This window comes from Panthera pardus, unplaced genomic scaffold (assembly GCF_024362965.1).
Source record: "Panthera pardus isolate Hobbes unplaced genomic scaffold, ASM2436296v1 HiC_scaffold_17, whole genome shotgun sequence".
Taxonomy (NCBI): Eukaryota; Metazoa; Chordata; class Mammalia; order Carnivora; family Felidae; genus Panthera; species Panthera pardus.
The window spans coordinates 87838016-87861317 of NW_026526732.1; the positions used below are offsets into that span (position 1 = coordinate 87838016).

Genomic DNA, 23302 nt, shown 5'->3' on the forward strand with positions numbered 1-23302 from the left:
AAGGACTTACCTTCAAGGAAATTAATGTCTAAATTTATTCGAGTAATGGATTCATCCAAAGGAAAAAAAAATACCTCACAACAATGTAAATGGATCTACCTTTTGAACTAACTACTCTGAAGGAAGTTTTTTTCATAAGTGGCTCAATGAGAATACATGGTAATTTCTTTCACAAATGGGTCATTTTTTTCATGTTTATTTACTTTTGAAAGAGAGAGAGAGGAGAGACAGAGCATGAGCAGTGGAGGGGCAGAGAGAGAGGGAGACACAGAATCTGAAGCGGGCTCCAGGCTCTGAGCTGTCAGCACAGAGCCCAATGTGGGTCTCCAACCCGTGAACCACGAGATCATGACCTGAGCCGAAGTCGGACGTTCAACCGACTGAGCCACCCAGGTGCCCCAAATGGGTCATTTTAAAAGGACTGACTTGTCCTTTGTGGTGATAAGAGTATAAATAAATTTCATTGGCAGTCTTACCATTGCAAATATTTCAGTAATTTTATCAATCTCCTGTGTGTTCTAGTTGGGGAAGTAACAAAGTCATAATGCATAAGAAAATATAACAGACAATTATTAAAGCTAGAAAATGATCATCTCATTCATCATTTTACAGAAACTAAACTGATGTCCTTAGAGATTATATGTATTCAGAATTATAGAACCAATAATAGAACCAATTATTACAACAAGACTAGTAGAACCAGTTACAGAAACCAGCAAACCTGGGGTGATTTGCTAGTTTGAAAGGAATGCACATCTAATACAAAGAAATTTTTAAAAGAGTATAAGGAGAAAAGATGAAGCTCAGACTCTAACCTCAAATGCCGCCACCACCAGCTTCTGGTTTATCTTTTTGTCCCTCCTATTTCTGGAATCTCCACTGTTCTCTGTCCCGTACAACACATTATCCTCATAGCAGCCAGTGTCATCTAGATAAAAATATAAACCCCAGTATTAATCCCTCCTCTGCATAAACCCTTCAGGAATAACATTTGGTAGAATAAAATCAGACATTGAGCAAAATATACAAGTCTTGGATGAAGTGGACTCTGCCTTGCCAACCTCACCTCTACCTCTCTGGAAGTTCATCTGTTTGCAGTGCTTTTTGCTTGGCATGCTGTGTAATGCCTTGTGCTGTTCTCCTAGCCTGAAACACTCTTCCTCTTTCCTTAGAACACCTACCTCCTGCCTAAGCAGTTAGCCCCATCCCGAGCCAGACTTTCCCCCAGAGGACCCTCCCTCCCAGACTTGGTTACAGTGCCAGCTCTGGGCTCTTTACATACACGTGAATTAAAAAGTATTAGGTCACCTGTTTACATACTGCCTCTAAACACCATTGATAGTCTCAAGCTTCAAGTAACATCTTTATGCCTAAGAATCTTTGACAGAAATATCTTACGCTTGACAAAAACATAGAGTAAACCTTGGTAGGACTTCGTAATAGAAATCCTACTTCATGGGAATGCAAGCTGGTGCAGCCACTCTGGAAAACAGTATGGAGGTTTCTCAAAAAACTAAAAATAGAACTACCCTACGACCCAGCAATTGCACTACTAGGCATTTATCCACGGGATACAGGTGTGCTGTTTCGAAGGGACACATGCACCCCGTGTTTATAGCAGCACCATCAACAATAGCCAAAGTATGGAAACAGCCCAAATGTCCATTGATGGATGAATGGATAAAGAAGATGTGGTAAAAGCTTTTATATATAATGGAGTATTACTCTGCAATCAAAAAGAATGAAATCTTGCCATTTGCAACTATGTGGATGGAACTGGAGGGTATTATGCTAAGTGAAATTAGTCAGAGAAAGACAAAAATCATATGACTTCACTCATATGAGGACTTTAAGAGACAAAACAGATGAACATAAGGGAAGGGAAACAAAAATAACATAAAAACATGGAGGGGGACAAAACAGAAGAGACTCATAAATATGGAGAACAAACTGAGGGTTACTGGAGGGGTTGTGGGAAGGGGGATGGGCTAAATGGGTAAGGGGCATTAAGGAATCTACTCCCAAAATCATTGTTTCACTATATGCTAACTAATTTGGATATAAATTTTAAAAAATAAAAAATAAAACAAGTTAATAAAAAAAAAAGAAATCCTACTTCCCTCTCTAGAAATAATCAGTAATGTTCAATGGTAAGAATTCTGGTTATAAAAGGAAAAAGTGAGTGAACAATGCAGTGATCAAAATGAGTCTCATTTAAATTTGGGAGTTAACTCTTGATTTATCACCTCCCTTCCTACCCCTCTTGTCTGACACCACCCATGTAATACTGATGCAGCTGAAGTGTGTTGACCCAGAATGGGGAAATAATTATGAGCAGACACACTTCACCTTCCTCAGTGATGTCAGCATAGACAACCTGATAAGTAGGTGAAGTCTGTACACCAGTTTCTACTTTGGCATACCACTATTCAATTGAAGGATTCTTTCCAAAGACCCAGGACCCTTGTGATGCCTTAGCCATGTTGGCCCTTGATCTCTTCATCAAAACGTCCTGTCTCTTGTTCCAGAAGTATTTCGGACATTGTCAACAAGATGATGGACTTTGAGTTGGTTTCCTTTGTTCCCTGCCAGTTCTTTAGTGCACTTCCAGACTCACTTTGGCTTCTCCTCTGGGTAGTTTTAGAAGCTGTTAAAGTTTTGCATTGTAGTCATTTGACAATTCCCAACCCTCCAGAGCACATCCTTCGTTCTCTCTGCTGACACTGTCTTTCAGGAAGTCTTTAAGCCATAATTTCATCATAGAAGCAATTCTGACAGGTTGACTTAGATGAGTATCATTTTTTCATAAAGAAAGATTGGAAAAGGCACACTTGCTGAGCTGTATTCAGATGTGTCTAGTGAAAGCCCTGCCTCACCACCTTCTCCCTTCCTTACAATGTTTGAAGGTTTAAAAAAGTTGGCTCTTTCTAGGTGAATGTCGCATATGAAAAGGAAGCAGGGTTAAGTTGTTTTATGAACTTTATAGTGAGCACTAGCATTCCTTAATACCTCCTGTCCTTTTATCTTCTCATTCTTATTCTGTAAACAATGGCACATTGTAACTAACTAGTATGCCATAAACTCTACCACAGGGAACTTAACAGAAAGTGAATTAATTTAGCCTCTTTTAAAGCAGTTATTGTAGATGGGAACTTTAAAAAATGCTTTTAGTGGTCTGCTTTCAGAAAAAAAACTGTTATATGCTTTTGTGCTAAGGAAATAGTTTATTTTTCAACTTCTTTAGTATTTAGATTTTTAACTTCCTCAATACTTCAATAAATTATGGACTCATTTTTTTTTTTTTGTTCCAGCATTTTAAATGTATTAGTGTTAGGTGCAGCATTTTAAATGTATTTAGTTAATGTTAGTATTTTAGAATTCCTGGATACATTTGGCTTCTTTAAATTCTCCAGAATGTTATAAAGCTAAATAACTTACGTTCTTGGAAGTATCTTTATTTTATGCTTTCTGTATTGGTGACATACAAAGTAACCTGTCTTGTAGGAAGTCAGTGGCCTTTTTGTGACCAAAAAATGAATAAGTCTTGTTAACAACTAACTTGTTCTTAGGAAGTGGCTTAAAGTATAAAAAAATGTGGTTTTAAATATATTTTTTCAATGAGTATTTTGAAATAGTAACTCTACCAAAAAGAAAGATTTTGAAAAGCTTTACTTGACTGGAATTCTTAGAGACTGGAATTCTCAGAGACTGGAATTCTCAGAGCAGCATATTTGTAACCTCTGAGCAAATACCTCTTGGGAGATAAAATGTAAGCAAACCCCAAATTTCATGTAAGTCTTGTATTAACACGAAGCAGAACATTACTTGTGGATAGCCCTGGTTTTTTAACGTGCCATTGTGTTTTAGGTGGGTAACCCTGGGGAGCCTGGCTTGAGGGGGCCTGAAGGCAGTCGGGGGCTTCCCGGAGTGGAAGGACCGAGAGGACCGCCTGGACCGCGAGGCGTGCAGGGAGAGCAGGGTGCCACCGGCCTGCCTGGCATCCAGGGCCCTCCAGTGAGTGGCGGACAGTCCCCAGGGTTTCCTGTTGGAGACTTAGTCTCACAGCACCAGAAGGGGGGTGGGGAGCCAGGCTGGCCCAGACTCGAGCTCCTCAGCAGTGTGGGTGGGTTCTCTTGTAAATCCAGCCACCTGGTCACTTGCCGAGCCTGTCAGGTTACCATTTAACAATGTCTTCTTTATGGTTCTGTTTACAAACCGTCTTTTTTTTCTGTCCCAGGGTAGAGCACCAACAGATCAGCACATAAAGCAGGTTTGCATGAGAGTCATGCAAGGTAAATAAATCATAATGTCTTGACTTTTGTTTGCTTTAAAGGTGGGAGATCTTGAATAATGTTAATACTGTTTTATCCAGTTTGTTGCCACACAAAACCTTATAGCCTGAAAAAAAAAAGGTTACACACACACACACACACACACACACACACACACACACACTTTTTTCCCCCTTTGGAACACAAATTCTCAGGTATCCTTCCCCCTCCTTAACATCCTACTACTTAGTGTATACGGCACTGACCTTGGCTCTTTGTGTAGCTTATATGTGAAATAATTGACAGTCTTCATGCCCATAAGAAGCATAAGGACATTATCTCCACTCATGTATAACATAGGTAGAAAATTAATAACTAGTATTTTACTAAAATGGTGATATATTTTTACTTTGCTAACCTTTGTCTAAATTCATCTCTGGCTACAGCAGTTGTCTGTCATAGCTCTTTCAGAAATGGTCTAGTTCTAAAGTCACATAGCAAAGGAAACTGGGGACAAAGAAACTTGGGAGATCCTATAACACGGAGGCCTTCTAACAAATAATTAACTTATTCTGGTTGGAACCAATTCTGTCGTGATACTCTTCTTTTGTATGCTCATGAGATAGCCTAATTTGTCTGGTAGACTTGTAGAGCTTTCCCAGAATGAAATTGTCACTCTATATTTGAAATCCAATATAAGTCTCTTCATTGCAGACACTTAATCTTAAAAGAATATTTCAATTTTATATGTTATATCTCAAGAAAATTATAATTTTATGTTAAGTTTTACATAAGGCAAACTAGAATGTTCACATTTAAACAATTTTAAAATGTTGGTTAGGAATTTGTTTCCAAATCATAATCTCCTTCACACCTTAAAAAAAACATTATACTGGCATATTTCCCATAGAGTCTTTTCATAGGAAAGATTTCTTATTCTTCATCATTTTAGTGGATGATTCTTAATCTATTTAATGGTTCCTGAAAAAGCCCACACAGTTATTAATTTTTAAGACAGACTATGAACATTCCCAGGAAGCAAGCTATTTTTAATGTCTGTTGTCTATTCTAAGCATGAAAAAACTTTTGAGAGGGGAATCTATAAGAAGTTGTGAATGCTCAGGATATTTTAGGTTACTCAATATCTTCAAACTAAAACTGTGGGGCTAGGTCTCAACTACCGTCTCAATGCTAATTCTCGACAATGTCCTTGGCTTTTCAAAAGCTTCTGGATATCCACTTCTACCTATGTTAAGAAATTCATTTTCTTCCCATCCTGGCTTTTCAGATAACCAGCCAGGACTCAGGTGACATACTCTTCCTTCTAGCACAATACCCATCAGAAAGACTTGCTGGTTTTTTTTTTTTTTTTCTCACCCCGCCCCCCTCCCCTGTCTCAAAACAGCAGGACCAAATATATCCAGGGAGAGCTGAATAAAACAGCACCAGCGAAGCCTCTTGGCAGAAAGTCCATGCAAAAATGATCCAACTTTATTCACTTCTCGCCACCGATTTTGAAGCTCTGGGGACACATTTAGAAAAAAAGACACTTGAAATACCCCTTTTATCATTTGAGTCACTTTCATGCTTCTGACTTCTATGGGCTGTTTTGTTTATTATCTTTCAGAGCATCTTGCTGAGATGGCTGCTAGTCTCAAGCGACCGGACTCAGGAGCCTCTGGCCTCCCTGGGAGGCCTGGACCCCCTGGTCCCCCAGGACCTCCTGGAGAGAATGGTTTCCCAGGCCAGATGGGACTTCGTGGCCTCCCAGGCATTAAAGGCCCCCCTGGTGCTCTTGGTTTGAGGGGGCCTAAAGGTAAGTCATTTGCCCAGGTGGAACAAAAGAACATACACTATCCTTTTTCAGATGTATTCACACATCTTTCCAAGATCAGAAAACTATTATATGACATCCTCTTGACCTTGCTGTATGACAACGGTAGACCAAAAACTAGAATTAAGGTCCCTTGACTTTTAGTACTTCAGTCATAGTCCAAAATAAATTTTACAGGATCTTGTAAAGGATCAACCAGCTTTTTTAATTTTTATTTTGAGACTCTAAAATCCTTGTAGAGTTCTTCTGAGATGGCAACCAGCCTTAGAATGTTTGTATCCGTTACTTTAACGAAATTTGTTTGGACATAAGACAAATTACATCATGAACTGAAGCTGCCTCCCTCTTCTTTTAAAAAGTGACACTGGATATTTAGTTGTGATGGATTTTTTCCAGCTCTGAGGTATAATCTAACTTTTTCCCCTTCTTTAACATTTAAGGGAAGGTGAACAAGTTTGTTTCTTCCCCTTTTATTTAAAAGCAAGTTAAGCCTTTAAAATCAGTATTTTGCAGAAATATAGGATTGTGAGAGTGTGTTAGGTATTCAGCAGGACCTGCAGAAGGACTGGTTGCCTCAGATGGTGTTTGCTGGTTGAGGTGAGTAAGTATGTCAGCTTGGGTGGGTGTGTGCCCTGGATAATTTACAGAGAGAGCTGAATAAAATCAGGAATTTCTGTCTTATGGTGAGTGACCGACGGTTCTCTCGGAAGCTTCAGAAAGGCATGGCATCAGAAATCAGAGACAGACTTGTTTTTCTTTCAACGGTGGTGTTCCAATTAGGGATAAATATTATGGTGTGAATGGTCAGAGGGCAAGCAAGCTGCCTTTTTGGATCTATAAATGAATTGCTGATGCATTTGGCTAACTACACTTTCAGCTGGAACAATTTTGTTAATTATATTTGATTTTTTTTTTTTGGCATGTGCACTGCTGTATGTGAAAAAATGAGCCCTAATTGGAACCTCTTGTAAGGCTGGCACAATTTCCAAGCTTTCAAGGGGCTGGACAAAATGAAATATGGAGAGAGCTCGGAGCTCTTCTTAAAGAGAACTGAATATTTTCTTTGAAAGAATCACATAGTCATTCATCTTTGTCCTGCTTTTAGCTATTGGTTGAGGAACTCATGAGTGGGTACTCTGTGGGTAGGCCACATTCACTCTGTTAATAATTTCCAAGGAACTCTGCTGCCTCCGGTGGATTGTTGACTTAGTTGGTTCAGCTGCACCAGAGCCCACAGATGACTCCTCAGCCTTTCCTGTAAGTTTCCTTTAGAGCAGCGGTTCTGCAAGAGTGCTCCCTGAAGCATCGGCACCACCAGGGACCCCCTTTGCAATACAAGCTCTCTAGCCCACCCCAACCCCACTGATCCAATCAGAGACTCTGGAGGTGGGGTCCAGCAGTCTGCATTCTAACAAGCCTCCAGATGATTCATTCCTGTGCTGCTACATGCACTGGTGTAGTGCAGTCACCCATTTTCCTACTGGAAACACCTTGTAGGGGCTGTAGAAATCACAGTCCTATTCTCTTTGGCCAAAAGGAAGTCTGTGTATGTGGGGTAGAACTTAATTTTGAATTAGTAAGAGAACTCCCCTCAAGTTCCATCTTATTTTCTAAGAAATAAGAATGTCTGTTTACTTACTATGCTAGTAGAGTCTGCCTGAAGTTGTGTTTCTCAGCCTGGGGTGCACAGCGGAATTACCTGGGGAGCTTTAAAAACTGCCCACAGCTGGGTCCCATTCTCAGACATTCTGATTTAATAGGTTTGAGCCGCAGGAATTAAAAATATTCCCCATGTGATTTTAATGTACAGCGAGGGCTGGGAGCCACAGGAAACAAAGGTGAAATGTTCAGGAAGCTCTCTGGGAAGGTCTTAGCAGCACTGAATTATGGCTGGGTTGGGCTGAGTTGGCTCTAGCAGATAAACTTTATTTTGAAGGGAAGAAAAATATATTTCTATATTTGGAACCTGGAAAATGTCTCTAGCACTAAGTTTATTCATTAAGCATAGTTTGATCATATAAAGGACTTCCCCCTAATTTTTCTTCAGTATTTACAACATAGTTTATACTCTAGAAGTGATACAGTCTTTTTTTTTTCTAAAGGACTTTCTCTCCCCACCCTCCTTCCATCCCTCTATTGTCACTGGGTTCCTTTAAAGCAGCATCTTCTGTCAGTTGTCTTGAAATTTGGGGTATGGGAAGAAAGGAGTACTATCCTCAGATTTTATCCAGCAGTGCTATCATGAATTTGGAAATGTATGATTCCAGGTAACTGGACTTGACCTTTCTTGTCCTATCACATCCAGTATAACACTAATATTTAATTAAAAACACATAGTGTTCCACTGGCCAAAGGTTACAGATCAGTTTTTCCCTGAGAACAAATACTTCGCCATTTGAAATTTAAATGTTCAGCTAATTAGAGAAGAGATGTATTTCAGTGTCACCTGCTGCCTTCTTTCCATGACTAATAAAGAAGGGACAGTGAGTCTTGCTCTGCCATATTACTTTGCGAGTCTTTTTCCAAGGATATTACTACATAAATAATGAACAAATAAATTTTACTAAAGCTTTTAGCAGTTCAGGCTAAGCCTTTAATAAAAGCATTTTTCCCTAAAAAAGTACTCTGCAAAACACAGTGAAACATTTTCAGTGGGAGCTGGTAGAAATATGCCTGAAATCATACTCAAATCTTAAATCATGTTCATATTTTTTGGGTTTTCATTGGCATGTTTTATGCTATACTACACTAACATGTTAAGACCAAGGCCCCTTCTGCATGTACATTTTATACATACTCAAGCAGAAACATGGAGACTTCTTAAACTTTTTTTTTTTTTTTAATTTTTTTTTTTAACATTTATTTATTTTTGAGACAGAGAGAGACAGAGCATGAACGGGGGAGGGGCAGAGAGAGAGGGAGATACAGAACCAGAAGCAGGCTCCAGGCTCGAAACATGGAGACTTCTAATTGGCGTTATGTTCACTTTGCTTAGTATTAATTAATCTTCCATGTCGTCAATACTACTTTTAAATGTTCCCGGTTTGGATTAATTTTAAGTCCTGCGGAGTAAGGCCATATACATGTTTTTAGATATTTTAGTGTGAGTCAAACAGATGTGTCAATATGTAAATGAAGGCTTGAGAAAGTACACGTTGTTAACTGTGACTAGCACTTTTTTCAGTATTAATCTGCTCACATGGAGTTGAAGCATCACTTATGGCTTTCAAATAAGTGAAATAGATAGCAGCTCTGGAGCAAGAGAATTTCTTCCACGTTAGCCGCTCTATTCACAGTGAGCTGTTTTTCTTGTTACCGTGCATGTTTCCCTTCTTACTTTATGTAAAGCTTATTTTACAAGCTCTTTATATATATTTTTCCACACAGTAGGCTAGCTATTAAAGGTGGACCTTTAGTTCCCTGAGCCGGTTTTCGTACATCTCGGAAGGAGACATGATCGGGGTTTGAAGAAGTGGATTAACCCCAGCGATAACAGAGCCGGGCTGCAACACGGTTTGCCGTGGAGTAGCAGCAGCTCACAGTGTGGCTCTGTCTCAGACCGCGTCTCTAAAAATTGTTTTTCTATGACCAGTAACCGCAAGGCAGCATCAGGATGAAGACAGCAGTCTTAGTCCTTGCAAACGACATTTTAAAGTTGATGTGGCTTCGCTCTAGAATGTGTTTAACTTTCACTATCTGTGTGGAAGTTACATTTTAATTTATAATCTTCATCTCACATCTTCAGAAAATGTGGCACATTTATTGGCTCTTTTCTCACTGCAAGCCACCAGAATTAGAGTGATACGACATTTAAATTGCTAAGTTAACAAGAGCACTTAAGTTCTTAGTTTTTAAAATGCTAATTATCATATCTTCCTAATATAGTAAGGCCATGTTGATGATGAGTATAAAAAAAGAGCTTACGTGAATGTGAGTTAAACTTGAGCTCTAGATCCCTATACCGTGTTTATATAAATTTAAATTGTTTTTGAAATACAGTTGATTCATGATAAAAATACTCATACAAGGACATTCACAGCTAAAATCAAAGTATGGTGACTAAACATTCACTTCATAATTAGATTTTTTTTTACTATTTTGGCATGCATGCTTTTGTTTTTTAAATTATTATAAATGGGACACAATACTGAATGAAGCTGAGCTGACACAAATGTTTGGAAAAATGATTATATATAGAATTTACTGCAAAATGCCACTGCCTCTTCTGAGTGAGTAGTAGAATAATAATATAATACTGTACCAGTGATATAGTAGAATAATGCCTTCTATGGGGAGCAGGAAAAGTCAGTTAGGACCGGTTGACTAAGGTATTAGGGCACTTTGTTAATGAGGCCAAGTTTCTAGGTTTCTCTGCAGGGGCCAGGATAATTAATGAAACTTGGTTTTCTGGCTGCTGAATCCCCAAATTCAATCAACTGTCTTGCAAATACACATGGTTGGTTGCAGTCCAAAGCATTTTCCCTATAAATAATAATCACAAATGAAATGTAGGCACTTGTGACAGCACACTTTAAATTTTGAAAATTCATTAATTTATTTTTGGTGACACTAAATTTATATTGTTTGAGAATTTAAAAATATATTAAAAGATATTTAGTGAAGAGTTTTTCTCCTACCCCTGTCTCCCATCTGCTTAGTTTCCTTTATTCTTCCCATTGGGTAATCCCTTTTATTAGTTTCCTACATATCCTTATCAGTGATAAGGTGCAATATATGATTATATACTTCCCTACATCTTTTTAGAGGCAAGTCATATCATCCTTTGGTAGTGATCTGAACCTTGATTTTTTTCATTGAACAATTATGTCTTGAGATCATTTCAAAGAGCTTCTTGATTCTTCTTCATAGATGCATAGTATGCCATTCTGTGGAAGTACCATAGTGTATTTAACCATTTCATGGACAGTTAGTTTCTAATCTTCTACCATGATAGCAAGGCTGCAGTGACTATCACTGTGTATTTCGTTTTTGTACAAATACAATATAACCTCTGTACTTCTAAGATAAATTCCTAGAAGTGGAATTGCTAGGTAAAATGGTACTACCATTTGTAATATTGATAGATATTCCAAGAAACTGCCTCAATTCAGTCTTATTAGCAACAAGTAATAATGTATTTTTCCACAGACTTGCTAGTATATGTTTAATTAAACTTTGGAATTTTTGCTGATCTTATAGTTCAAAGTAGCTTTCTTGTTATTTTTAATTTCCATTTATTTTGTTGTGAGAGTGATGTCAGATAATTTTCCATTTTTCAGAGCTATTTTTTTCCTTTTAATGACTTCCTTGCTTATATATTATCATTTTTTATTGTTGTTGACCTTTTTTATTGTTTTTAGGAACCCTTCATATTCTGAATCATGACAGTAAAGCCAACTCAAATCTGAGGTTATAAAATAATTCTCCTTATTTTCTTCTGGTTCTTAAATTACATTTAAATATTTGATCCATTTGTAACTTATCCTAGATCATGTTGTGAGGAACAGATTCGACTTTATTTTTTTTTTCCAGTTGGCTACCCACTTTTTCCAAGACCACTTATTGACTTGTTTGACTATTTCCCACCTTAAGATGGCACATTTATTACAAAACAAATTCTTATATGTATTGGAGCCTGTTTGGGGGCTGTTTCACTGGTCTATCTATTCAAGTACCAGTACCACACCATTTTAATTGGTATAATATGTGGTAGGATTAATTCCCTTCATGTTGCTTTTCTTTTTGGAGTTTTGTGGCTACTCTGGCTTATGTGTTTTTCTGTACAAACTTCAGAATCCTCTTTTCTGGTTAAAAATATCTTTTTATTGAGATCATGATGAAACTTCAGCTTAGGGAGAACTCATACCTTTTTGTGATGATGTCATTCCACCTAAGAACAGTTGTCAGTCCTTTTGTATCCTTTAGAGATGTTAATTTTTTGTTGGATTTGCATGTTTCTGATCAAATGTATTCCTAGTTATTAATTTGATTGCTATTTTAAATGGGATCTTTTTTCATTACCTCCTATTTCTGGTTGTTTGTAAATGTAAAAACTACTAATTTTCATATATTAATTTTGTGCTTTGCTATTTTACTGAATTCTCTCATTGTTTGTAGTAGATTTTGAGTTGATTTTCAAGGATTTAAGATGTACACTTATATCACCTGAAAATAGGGATATTTTTGACTCTCAAAGCAAATGACAATTAATAGTGATAAAGTACCCATCTCTATAATGTTTTGTCTGTAGTGGGACTGCTTCTTGTGTTTCCCTGTAAGCATGATGCTAGCTTTTGGGTTGAGGCAGATATATTTTATCAGCTCAGGGAAGTAACCATCGATTCTTATTTTACTGAATGTTGTATCAGGAATGCATATTTTATTTTGTCCTATGTCTTTTCAGCATCTATGAATATGGTCATTTGCTTTCCCCCCACTTGGATCTCTTAATATAATTAATTGACTCAATTTTTGCCTTGCTACATACTTACTACAACCTAGTTTTGTGGCAACAAAACTCTCAATTTTGGGTTTGCTTAAGGTTTAAAAATATGGAACTTTCTTTTTATAAACATACAGAAACATAACATTTCTCTAATGAAATGCAGGTGACTTGGGAGAAAGGGGGGAACGTGGCCCTCCAGGAAGAGGTCCTAAGGGCTTGCCCGGAGCTACGGGTCTCCCAGGTAAGTGTGTTATATGGCAGCATGAGGTTGAGGAAGTGGTAGCAAGTGGGCAGTCTGAATTGGAAAATATTTTAAAGAATTGCTCTTTGATTACTTAAGCATATCGTGTAATTCTCAATAATGGCCAGCACAGATTTTTCAAGACCAACTTTAATGAAGAGTTAAATGATCTATAAATCATGCCTGTCTGTGTTCCTCATGAGAAAACATATGTCAGGGCTTAAAATATTAATTTCTTGAACAGATGTTTTTTAAAAAAATTGTGTCAAGGTCCAGCCACAGTGCACTTATTAGAAAATTCTGAATGAATGAGGTCCTATCCATTTTTAGCCTAGTTGATAGTTTTGTTTATTTTTTAACCAAAAAGAGCAACAAAAAAGTTTTTAAGTTTTCAAACTATTCATGTTGCACAGGGAGTAACTGAAATTTTCTTTTAAAAGCTCCTGTTTCAAACATCCAGACCCTCCAGAAATCCATATCCAAAAAAAATAAACCTGAACATTCCAACTCCTATAGTCACAAAGAGCCATGCACAGGCCACATATCACAGCTGTGCTGGCTGAGGTAACAAAGTCACCTCTGTGTGAAGAGCCTGGATTCTCTCACTGGGCGTCTGTTCTCTCTTTGCACACTGGCTACTCTGTCCCCACGGTCCAGGCTGCCACACACTCATCCACTGGGAAATGACTTAGAAGCCCAACCACAGAAGCAGCATAGCAGGGGAAGTCAGTTGGGTTTGAGAGCATGAGTGACCTGGAGCCTCCCAGCAAACTCATAGCTGCTGAGGCACTGGCTAAGGAAGGCCCCCAGCGCTGGACCCTGGAGCTGAGGAGAGGCAGGGTGAGAGGCTGTGCAGAAAAGGGTGGTCCACACTCCTTCGGTGGATTTGGAAAACTTGGTTTAGAGAAATTTAGAAAAAGAAATGCTGATTTTCTAATTCTGACAGAGGCTTCCATATTCAATCATGGCTCTAATTGCAGCCAAAAACATCACTGCTTTCTCATTACCCATTTCGTTGCTCCTGGGAATTGCTTTCTCATTAAAAAAAATTTTTTTTAAATATGAATACATTTGGAGATAGCTCACTGCTTTACTAACCCTGCGATTCATGAGTCTGTCAAGATGCTTTCACAGATTGATAAATTTTCGTGATTGGAAAAGGAAAGAAAATCTGGCTGAAGCTACAGGAGACCAAGAGAAGAAGATTTTAGTGTACGATAAAGTCTATTCATTGATGGATGTTTACAAGAGGAAAGGGAAATGGAATTTTCTGAGTGCTTTCCTCCTTTATCAGTGGCAGCAATAGGTAGTTTAGAGCTGATAAAAATATCATTACAATGTACTTAATTATCTATATATTACAGGATTGCCTCAGTTTCTCCTTCTCCCATTTTGTTGACAAACCACATAACAGTTCTTGGACCAGCAACTTGCACCCTTGGCAAGATTTTCCTTTATCAGAAATATATTATCATTTCTGGTGACTCTTACTTTCAAAAAACCTGTTGATAAGCCATGTTTTAAGTTTAAAATGGGAAGATTGAGGGAAAACCAGCTCTGTATGTATAGTGTCCCGGGCTGTCATGAAGGGACACGTTTCTGCCCACATGCAGCACCCCACCCAGAGCTGCTGAATCTGACTGCGAGGATTTACATGTGGTCCGGGGCCACTGCTCTACCGGAAAGGGGCTTCCGTGATTTGCTTTTTAGTACATCAGACATTGGTGTGAGGGCAGGTTGGTTAAGGCAGGACAGGCTCACCACTGGCAGCACTGACCGCTGACTGGTCCTCATCTTGTCCTCCTTGTGAAAAAAATTAATTTGTTATAGCTGTTCGTGGGTTTAAAACTTAATATAATTTGTTAAAAAAATTCCGTGGGCTCACTATTTTAAGACTCCTAAACCTGTCCTTTTCCTTTTCCTTTTCCTCTGCCTTTTGCCAGTCCTTGCCCCTTCCTCCTGGTACCATTCTGAAATCTGGTCTTTGTATATGCCTTTGTTATATTTCTGTTAAGAGGATATATGACATTATTTAGTGAAAAATCTGGGTTTCAGATTATTTTTTAAAAGCTGAGCTACCTTTCAAAAGCACGCAGTTTTCCAAGTGCTCTAGCACACAGGCAAAAGGGTTTATGTTTGCCCCAGTCACTGAGGCACAGTCACTGTGCCCCAGTCACAAAGCTGGCTGCTTTGGTTTTTAGGTCAGCTCACACTCTCTTGTCTACACTATGAATATACTTAGCCTAACAATTTCTTGAATCCATTAGTCCCTGAACAAGAGCTTTTAGGGTCATTTTTCCCCTAAAGCTAGTACTTGGAGCTTCTGAGTAGGAGCTCCTGTTTGGAGCTCCACGATTTAGACATCCTGGGTTCAAATCTTGACTCTGTCACTTACTAGTTTTCTGACCTTGGGTGAGTTTGACTCCAAATCATAAATGAAAGTACTGGTTCACAGTAAATTATTGCACTTGTTCACTGTCCGCTGAGAGGCTGGGACCTTTAATTTCCCTGGCAGAGCCTGGAATGTGATTGGGAACGTGGTTTCTGGTCTCTCACAAACATCATAGTAACAGGACTATTACTAGTATGTGGAGGTCTGGAGGAACTTCCAGTAGGACTCTGTGCAGGGACTTGTCTGGAGCCTAAAAGAAAGAGCCTGTAGAACAGGATATCCTGCAACCTTCTTGGTTATCCCTATTGTTGGATTGGGGACTTAAATCCTCCTGAGTGGAAAACGTTCACTTGATCATTCTTCCTGGTGCAAACATATGTGATATATTTGAAAAAAAATAACTAACACATTAATTATCTATCAGTAATCAGAATTCCCTTATGCTTTATGGACAGTTTTAGTTCTTTTCTCCTCTCCGTATCTGTTTGGCACTGATTATTACACGGCCCTTTGGGGTTGTAATGGTACACTGCCTGATATGGACCATAGGTCATTATTGTAACCGTCATGCTATCATGTTGGCTGTGGTGCTCGGTTCTTTAAAAAGTACCTATAAATCATCCAGTTTGTTTCTCCCAGCCAGAGGTAGGCAGAACAGGTATTTAAGAAGGGTGGGCTCTGGAGCCAAACTGCCCAGGTGTATGCACGGCTCTTTCACTTATTTTTAGTGACTCTGCCTCTTAGCACTTCAGTTCTCTGCTGCATCCCAAGGCTGAGAACCACATCTACCCTATAGAGTTACTTAGGAGGATCTGTGTACATGTTACTACATGTGAAACACAACAGCGCCTGGCATATGGCAAGCATTTTGCAAATTTAGCTGTCATTATTTTGTTTCTCCTCTGTTTCTATTTGAGGAAATGCAGACTTACAGAGGTCACCTGCTCTGACAAAGGTCTGTCAGCTAATAAGTCACAGAGGCAAATATTCATACCTTCTATGTCCAGGTTCATGTACTGGACAAAATGATGCACTGGCTGCCTAGTAATGGGATTAGCTTGCCTTTGCCACGCTAGCCATATAACTTCTCCATGTTTCATAACCACATAGTGTCTTGATTTCTTTTCTGCCTCTCTCACAGAGAGGTGATTAGAGATCCCTGGGACTTGAGATGCCCCCAACCCCCATGCCCACCTTCAGTTTCTTACCAGAGGCCTTTGTGGTATTGCTTGATTGGGTTGTCTCATTAAGAGTAACTCTCTATGCCTGCTGCCACCAAACTTGCCCACTTGGGACCAATTCCTTGACGCTCTGGGGGTTTTAAGGGAAAATAGTTAATATTAGGTCCTGATCTCCTCTGTGCATTCAAACTCATGAGGGAAAGAAACAAGTTAAATAAGGAATCATATGTATGTGACCACCAGGAATGTAGCTTGTGAGCTGCGATGCTTTCCCTTTTTGGATGAGGAGAGGAGGGTAGAGCTGGCTTCTACCTAGGCACACTAGGTCACACTAGGCAACTGGGCTATTCAGGTTTCTTATGTAAAGCTGCACATAGGTGAGCTTTGCTTGTGAGCACTGAGCGGAAAAAAAAAAAAAAAAACCCAAAAAACTCCAAACCAAGGGCACACTCGGTTTAGGCTTGTTTAGCAGTAGCCATTTATCCTATTTCCATTACTGCAGCTGTTTTATCTGGCTATGGGGATCTTTTATAAACAAACCATTTTATGCCAATTCCTTAAACATATGCTTTGTCAAACACCACAAATGCAAGCTCAGCGTAAGGTGGATATGTAAGAAAGTCCCTGGAACACACATTTTACATAACCCGTGGATAAGTCACCAAATTAATGCTGAAAATTACTTGCAGGGTTTCCCACCCCCCCCCCCCCCCCCTTCCTAAAGGCCTTTATACACAGTCCCTTTCACTTTGCAGCCTGCAGTAGATCCTTCAGAATGTTCCAGCAGGGACTGGCCTCCATCAGTGTAACATGACTACCCTCTAGTGTTCGCACAGAAAATGACATTCATTTTTAAAAATAACGAAATGTTTGGCAGTAACATTTTTATAGGTCCTTGAAATTTCAGAAAACTATGTAATCATTAGCCAGTTAGTGCAGCTAACACACCCATGAGGCAGACTAAGCAGAATGAGAACACTTCAGATCTGTTTTCTGAGGAGCTGAAGGGTGGTTTATAGATATTCGCTAATGTAGCTGTTAGACTTCTTGAATGATTTGGACTGTGACATTGTATCACCCCAAAATTACGCTCCTAAACAACACCAAGAACCTTGGAGAGTAAATAACCCAGCGTCAGGACTCACCAGAAACTGATGATTTGTTATGTGAAGCCTGATTTTTTTCCTCTGGCCAGTTTTACAGGACAAAACCTCAGAAAAAATATCTTTAGTTTCTTTTGATAGTTAGAGCTCCAGAAGAATCAATACTAACTCTTGGTTATGGTGCCGCTTTTACTTCCCGGTTAATTCAGGCTCATTAAACACCAAACCACACACGCAGGCACGCCTGCGCGCACGCGCACTATTATGCATGCACGCACACGTAGCATTAGCGGCTCAATAGGTATGGAAATACTCTTAGATTGAGTAGTGGTTAAGGGCCCTTGCTTCTAGTTCTGACGCCCTCTAGCTGTGTGATGATGGACAGTTATTTAGCCTTAAATTTTTTTTTTTTTTAATGTTTATTTTTAAGAGAGAGAGAGACAGAGAGACAGAGTGTGAGGGAGGGGCAGAGAGAGAGAGGGAGACACAGAATGTAGGCTGCAGGCTCTGAGCTTCAGCACAAAGCCCTAAGTGGGGCTTGAACTCACGAGCTGTGAGATCGTGACCGGACCTGAGTCGAAGTCCGACTGAGCCACCCAGGCGCCCCATGCCTTCTTAACTCTCACTTCACACAGAGGAAAATGGGATCAGTAACGAGCACAGTTCAGGGCCATGGTAAAGCGGGAGCGTTGTGTAAGTGTTGATGGTGATGATGGTCAGAATGACGAAGATGACATCCAAAGCCTCAAGGGGTAAATTGCTGTATTTGCCCAAGGGAGAATTGGACTGGATGTGCTTTACATAAAATAAATCAAGGATACACAGGATGGCCTTATCAACTCTTTTTCAAAGGATTAGCAGGAATCTGGAATAAATGCAGCAAGTGAAAAAGCCTCTCCTGCGATGTGTAGAAATGGGGAAGTATAATATGAAAATCTAAAAAAAGCTTTCCTTCTGCTTTCTAATATGGTTGAATAGTAGATAATAAATCCCCTTAAATTTAAGATTTTAGGCAGGAGTCTGGCTCTACAAATGTTAAAAATTTGGATTAGTTGCTAATAATATTTAGAAATTGAGAGGTGTTTATTAAAAAACGCAGCCTCTAGCTTCCCTTGACAATGATCAGAGGTTCTGCTGACCCACCTTCCCTTAGGGCAGCTGTTGGCTGGAGCAAACTGGGGGGGGCACCGTTCTGCCATTCACAACAGGCCGCAGTCCTCCCTGTTGCCTCCCTAAAACTGATGTGGAATAGCGGTCACCAGTTTTCATTACATTTGTGTTATGTCTTCTCCTAAAGACAGCAGGGTGTTGTTTTTTTGTTTTTGTTTTTTTAGTTTATTTATTTTGAGAGAGAGAGAGTGTGTGTGGGAGGGGCAGAGAGAGAATCTCAAGCAGGCTTCACACTGACAGCTCAGAGCCCATGCGGGGCTTGAACCCACGAACCGTGAGATCATGAACTGAGCAGAAACCAAGAACTGAGCCACCAAGGCGCCCCAGCAGGGTGTTTCTTAATCTAGGGCCATTTCTTTACTACCTTAAAGGTCAGCAAACTTTTTTTGTAAAGGGCCAGATTTTTGGGATTTGTGGGCCATGTGGTCTCTGTGGCAGCCCTACAGCTCTGCCCTTGGTAGTGTAAGAGCAGCCAGAGGCAATACAAAACAGATGACTATGGCTCTGTTCTAACAGGACTGTTTACAAAAACAGGGGTTGGCTCATTTTGGGCGATCCCATGTTTGCCCACCTGATCTGTATTACCTGTTTTGCTCCTCCTGTGGTCTTTTGGTTTGTGACCTCTCCTTTGGGCATTTTCTCCTCTTAATCTTGATTTGATTTTGTTAAGGCCGACCTGGTATGTCTCCATGATAAGGCGTATGAGAATTACCCTTTTTATGCACGTCTGTCTGGCCTTTTAAAGCTTAAAAGAACAATATTGAGCAGCCACCTGTGTCATGAGACCTGAACAGGCCCTGCTAAAGCCGTATTTATAGGTGCTGTTGATTAGAGAAAAATGTTCTCAGGGGCCTTGTCTTTAGAGGGAAACGTAATCATCTGCTTCATTACAACTGAATATAGTCAAATGGAAGCTTATGGGATAAATTAAGGGAAATTACTTACATCTCTGTTTATCTACAGCCTGGAGATGGATAGAATCAAAGATAATTATTCTCTTAATAATGTTTTGTCCTGGGGCACCTGGATGGCTCAGTTGGTTGAGTGTATGACTATTGATTTCAGGGTTGTAAGTTCGGGCCCTACATTGTTTGTAAAGATTACTTAAAAACATCTAAAAAAATAAAAATAAAAAGTGTTGTCCTATAATTTTGCTTTGTGTAGATCTAATTGTAAATATCACAGGAAGAATGAGATCTTATACGTAAAATAAGATATCTACCTTCTTTCTAAAAGTATGTGAGATATATGTAATAAGAACACTTAATAAGACCAGACCACTATAATAAGACCAATACAGGACATATATTAATAAGACCACTAAAATAGAAAAAGAGAACTAAAACCACTGAGAAAGAAGGAAACTGCCTTAACCTAAGCAAATGTGTAATTGAACATGCTCACCATCTTGGCTGAATGGCTGAGGTAAGAGGAGCTCTATAGAACTATATCATCATGGCGTATACAATTTGTCTTACACAGATTTCTTACCACCACCTTTGTGCTAAGAGTATGAGAGCACTGCTGATGTGATGGGGTGGGTAAACATTCAGCAGAAACTCCCCTCTGTATTGGGTGCCATGCCTCAGAGAACATGCCACACGGGGTGATCAAACAACCTTTGAATGTGACAAAGGGAAAAAATGCTCCTGAGGAACTTAGGCCATGATAAAGTTCATGTAGGGGTTAGCCCCTGATGGGAAAACATCTGGGAACTTTGTAGGTGCCCTGCACATGCTTCTAAAAGACATCAATCAGTGATATCCTCATGAACATAATAATAGCCCCTATGTATCAGATGCTTTCAGGCATTGGAATTTACTTTTAAGGAAGCATCATCCTGTCTTGTAGATGAAGAAACTAAGAGGTTAGTGACTTGCTAATGTCACCCCATTCACAAATGGCAGAGCAAGAACTTAAGGCTATCTTTCTGCCTCTAAATCCTGTTCTAACCCCTGACCTATACTTCTACTCACTGTCTGGAGATTGATCACTTAGTAGGGATGATGCCACTGGAAAAATATAATGTGAGCCACAATGAGAGTTGTGTACATAATTTTAAATCTGCTAGTAGCCACATTAACAAAGTCATAAGAATCAGGTGAGATTAATTTTCATAATACAGTTTATTTAGCCAATTGTGTCCAAGATATTATCATTGCAAAATATATCATGTCATGTAATAACAATCAACATTATTAATTAAACATATTAAAGTTTTACACTGAGTTTTCAAAGCATCTAGATGCTACCATACTGGGTAGTTCAGCTCTACTGAACTTTGGAAATGTGGGTTAGAGATGCTGAGGTCTCCTTCCTCTTTTAATTTCTAAGAAACCCAAGTTCAGTGAAAGAATTTTAACATGACATCATGTCTTCATCATTTCCAAAAGCACTTATTAAGCTCCTAGGTGCACACTGCTGGCTAGGGGAGGGGGTCCAGTGCCATCTGTTAGTTTGCAGCCATTGGGGCTCTCCTGTTTACATGTGCAATCATTTGTGTGTTTCAGGTGAACCAGGTCCTGCCAGCTATGGGAGGAATGGCCGGGATGGCGAGCGAGGCCCCCCTGGGGTGGCAGGAATTCCTGGTGTACCCGGCCCCCCGGGACCTCCTGGGCCTCCTGGTTTTTGTGAGCCAGCCTCCTGCACCATGCAGGCTGGTCAACGAGCATTTAGCAAAGGGCCTGATCAGTGAAAAGCTAAGTGCTGCGTGGCTGTCTGCATAAACAATGCCTGGCAAAGGGGCTTGGAGGGGAAACACCACCGAAGCTGAGGCAAAAGACAACAATGCATTACCTTCAAAGTTATTACATAAGTCTTATTTGACAGATTTAAAACAATGGTGCTATTCAATAAATCCTTTCTTTTTTCTTGGAGAGGAAACAGCAGAGTCATCGGATACAAAAAAAATCAGAAAACCTAAAACCCTCCCTTTAAATAAATTTATAATCCCATTCCCAGGATCTTGAACTTTAGTGTGCTATATGTATGTGATCTATCATGGGCCACTGTGCCAATAAACAAAAACAACTGTTTGGTTTACCTCAGTTGTAGTAGTTATTTTCATTTTTCATTTAGATGTTGTTCTCAGATTATCATTTCAGCTATACAGAGGATTAGCAGGCTAGTTCTGAAGAAACCTCACTGCAGTCAGTAGAATTGGTGCTTAAAATTCCCATCAATGTGTCCTCTTGGGAGCAGCAAGAATGTGCTCTGCCCCATGCAACAATTTCCGTACATCACTTGCTGGTTTTCGTAGGCAGCCTGGATTTTTGTTAAACTGTACTGTATCCCAAACCCATTAATTTTTGAGCTCTTCTATGTGAAAGCAAAGAAGGAATTTTAATATCCTGCCATTCGTAAGTTTTATTGATAAGATTATTTATTTTCAAGGTTTGAGGTAACATCTCTGGTTGTACCAAAAAAATAAATATGGTTTCTTAAGCTCTTGCATGTTTTCTTATAATCATGTTCAATGAAAAGAAGTCACTGAACTTATTAGGTACAATGAAAAATATTAAATTCCTGGTATTTCTATAGGCATGTTTATAATATTAGTGCTTTGTTTCTGTAGAGACATTAAGCCCTTCCTGTTCCCTAGGGGTCATTACCCTGCCACAGTTCTTTGTATGTATGTGTGTAGCATGGGGGAGAGCTTCAAGGACCTTTTTTGAAATTCTAATGAAAGCTATGGGGCCATCATCCCAGAAAAACACACGAGTGCATATGTGCAAATATGTTTGTAGACTATTTCAGAGACTTCATAGACCACTTAAGCACTTGGTTTCTAGGTTAGGAACCACTGCTTTCATTTCAATGGTTTGTTAGCTCCCTCCTATTCATAACTTCACTGCTGCAAAAATGACTTCTGTTCCACCACTTTTCTTAGACATTTTATAATCACAGCTCAGCTAAAGCACCGAATTCTTATCAATAAGACAGGTATTGCCTGACCACTCAAGCACTTTATTACTATATTTACGTGGTCACATTGACTAGCTGTTTTATAGACATTTCTATAAACTATTGATCAGACTTACTATATTAATTTTATGTCACAGTGCATGTGAGTAACTTCTCCCCGGGGCATAGCGCAGTGCTCGAAACAGTCAATATCTTCAGTTAGTTTATGGAATTCAATTTTCTCAAGTCATGGGGGCATAAGCCCTAACAGGATCTTTGATATCAATTTTTCTCACGTGTACTTGTTATACATTCAAAAATATTAGCCCTATTTGTTTGGCCAAATCAATCATTATGTAATCTGTATTTGGATTTATGTTTTATTTAAGATTTATTTATTTATTTATTTAAGTAATTTATACACCCATCATCAGGCTTGAACTTACAACCCCGAGATCAAGAGTTGCATGCTCCTCCATCTGAACCAGCCAGGCGTTCCCCTCCTGTATTTGGATTTCTTTAAATCTGCTTACAGCACCTAGTTCTGTGCCTTGAGCATGCATTGCTTAAGGAGAATGATTCCAACTTGGCTACATAAATCAGTGCCATTTACACACCGAGAAGGATGTTTTTCCTTCCTGTGGAATAAATAATTTTTGGAAATAGAGATATCTGTTATAATTACTTAAAATCATCTTTATATAAATGGCAAACCTTTTGAGGTACTGCAACATCTAATCAAATAAATGCAAAGAAGTTGCC

General features: G+C 39.2%; 1 protein-coding gene and 1 long non-coding RNA gene across 2 annotated transcripts in view; one reads left to right on the forward strand and one right to left on the reverse strand.

Annotated features, from left to right (window-relative positions):
• Positions 1 to 22081, forward strand: part of COL9A1 (collagen type IX alpha 1 chain) — an 87400-nt gene extending 65319 nt beyond the window's left edge. Inside the window, exons 34-38 of the mRNA XM_019417659.2 lie at positions 3868 to 4014; positions 4238 to 4292; positions 5899 to 6087; positions 12714 to 12791; positions 21148 to 22081. Of these exons, the coding sequence (XP_019273204.1) occupies positions 3868 to 4014; positions 4238 to 4292; positions 5899 to 6087; positions 12714 to 12791; positions 21148 to 21332 (654 nt within the window). The 3' untranslated portion in view covers positions 21333 to 22081. The remainder of the gene's footprint in view (positions 1 to 3867; positions 4015 to 4237; positions 4293 to 5898; positions 6088 to 12713; positions 12792 to 21147) is intronic.
• On the reverse strand, positions 668 to 17991 carry LOC109248203 (uncharacterized). The gene is made up of 3 exons (XR_002071954.2): positions 17510 to 17991; positions 16392 to 16494; positions 668 to 928 (listed from the first exon to the last, which is right to left on the reverse strand). It is a non-coding gene; the product is annotated as an uncharacterized LOC109248203 (long non-coding RNA).
• Positions 22082 to 23302: the final 1221 nt, after the last annotated feature.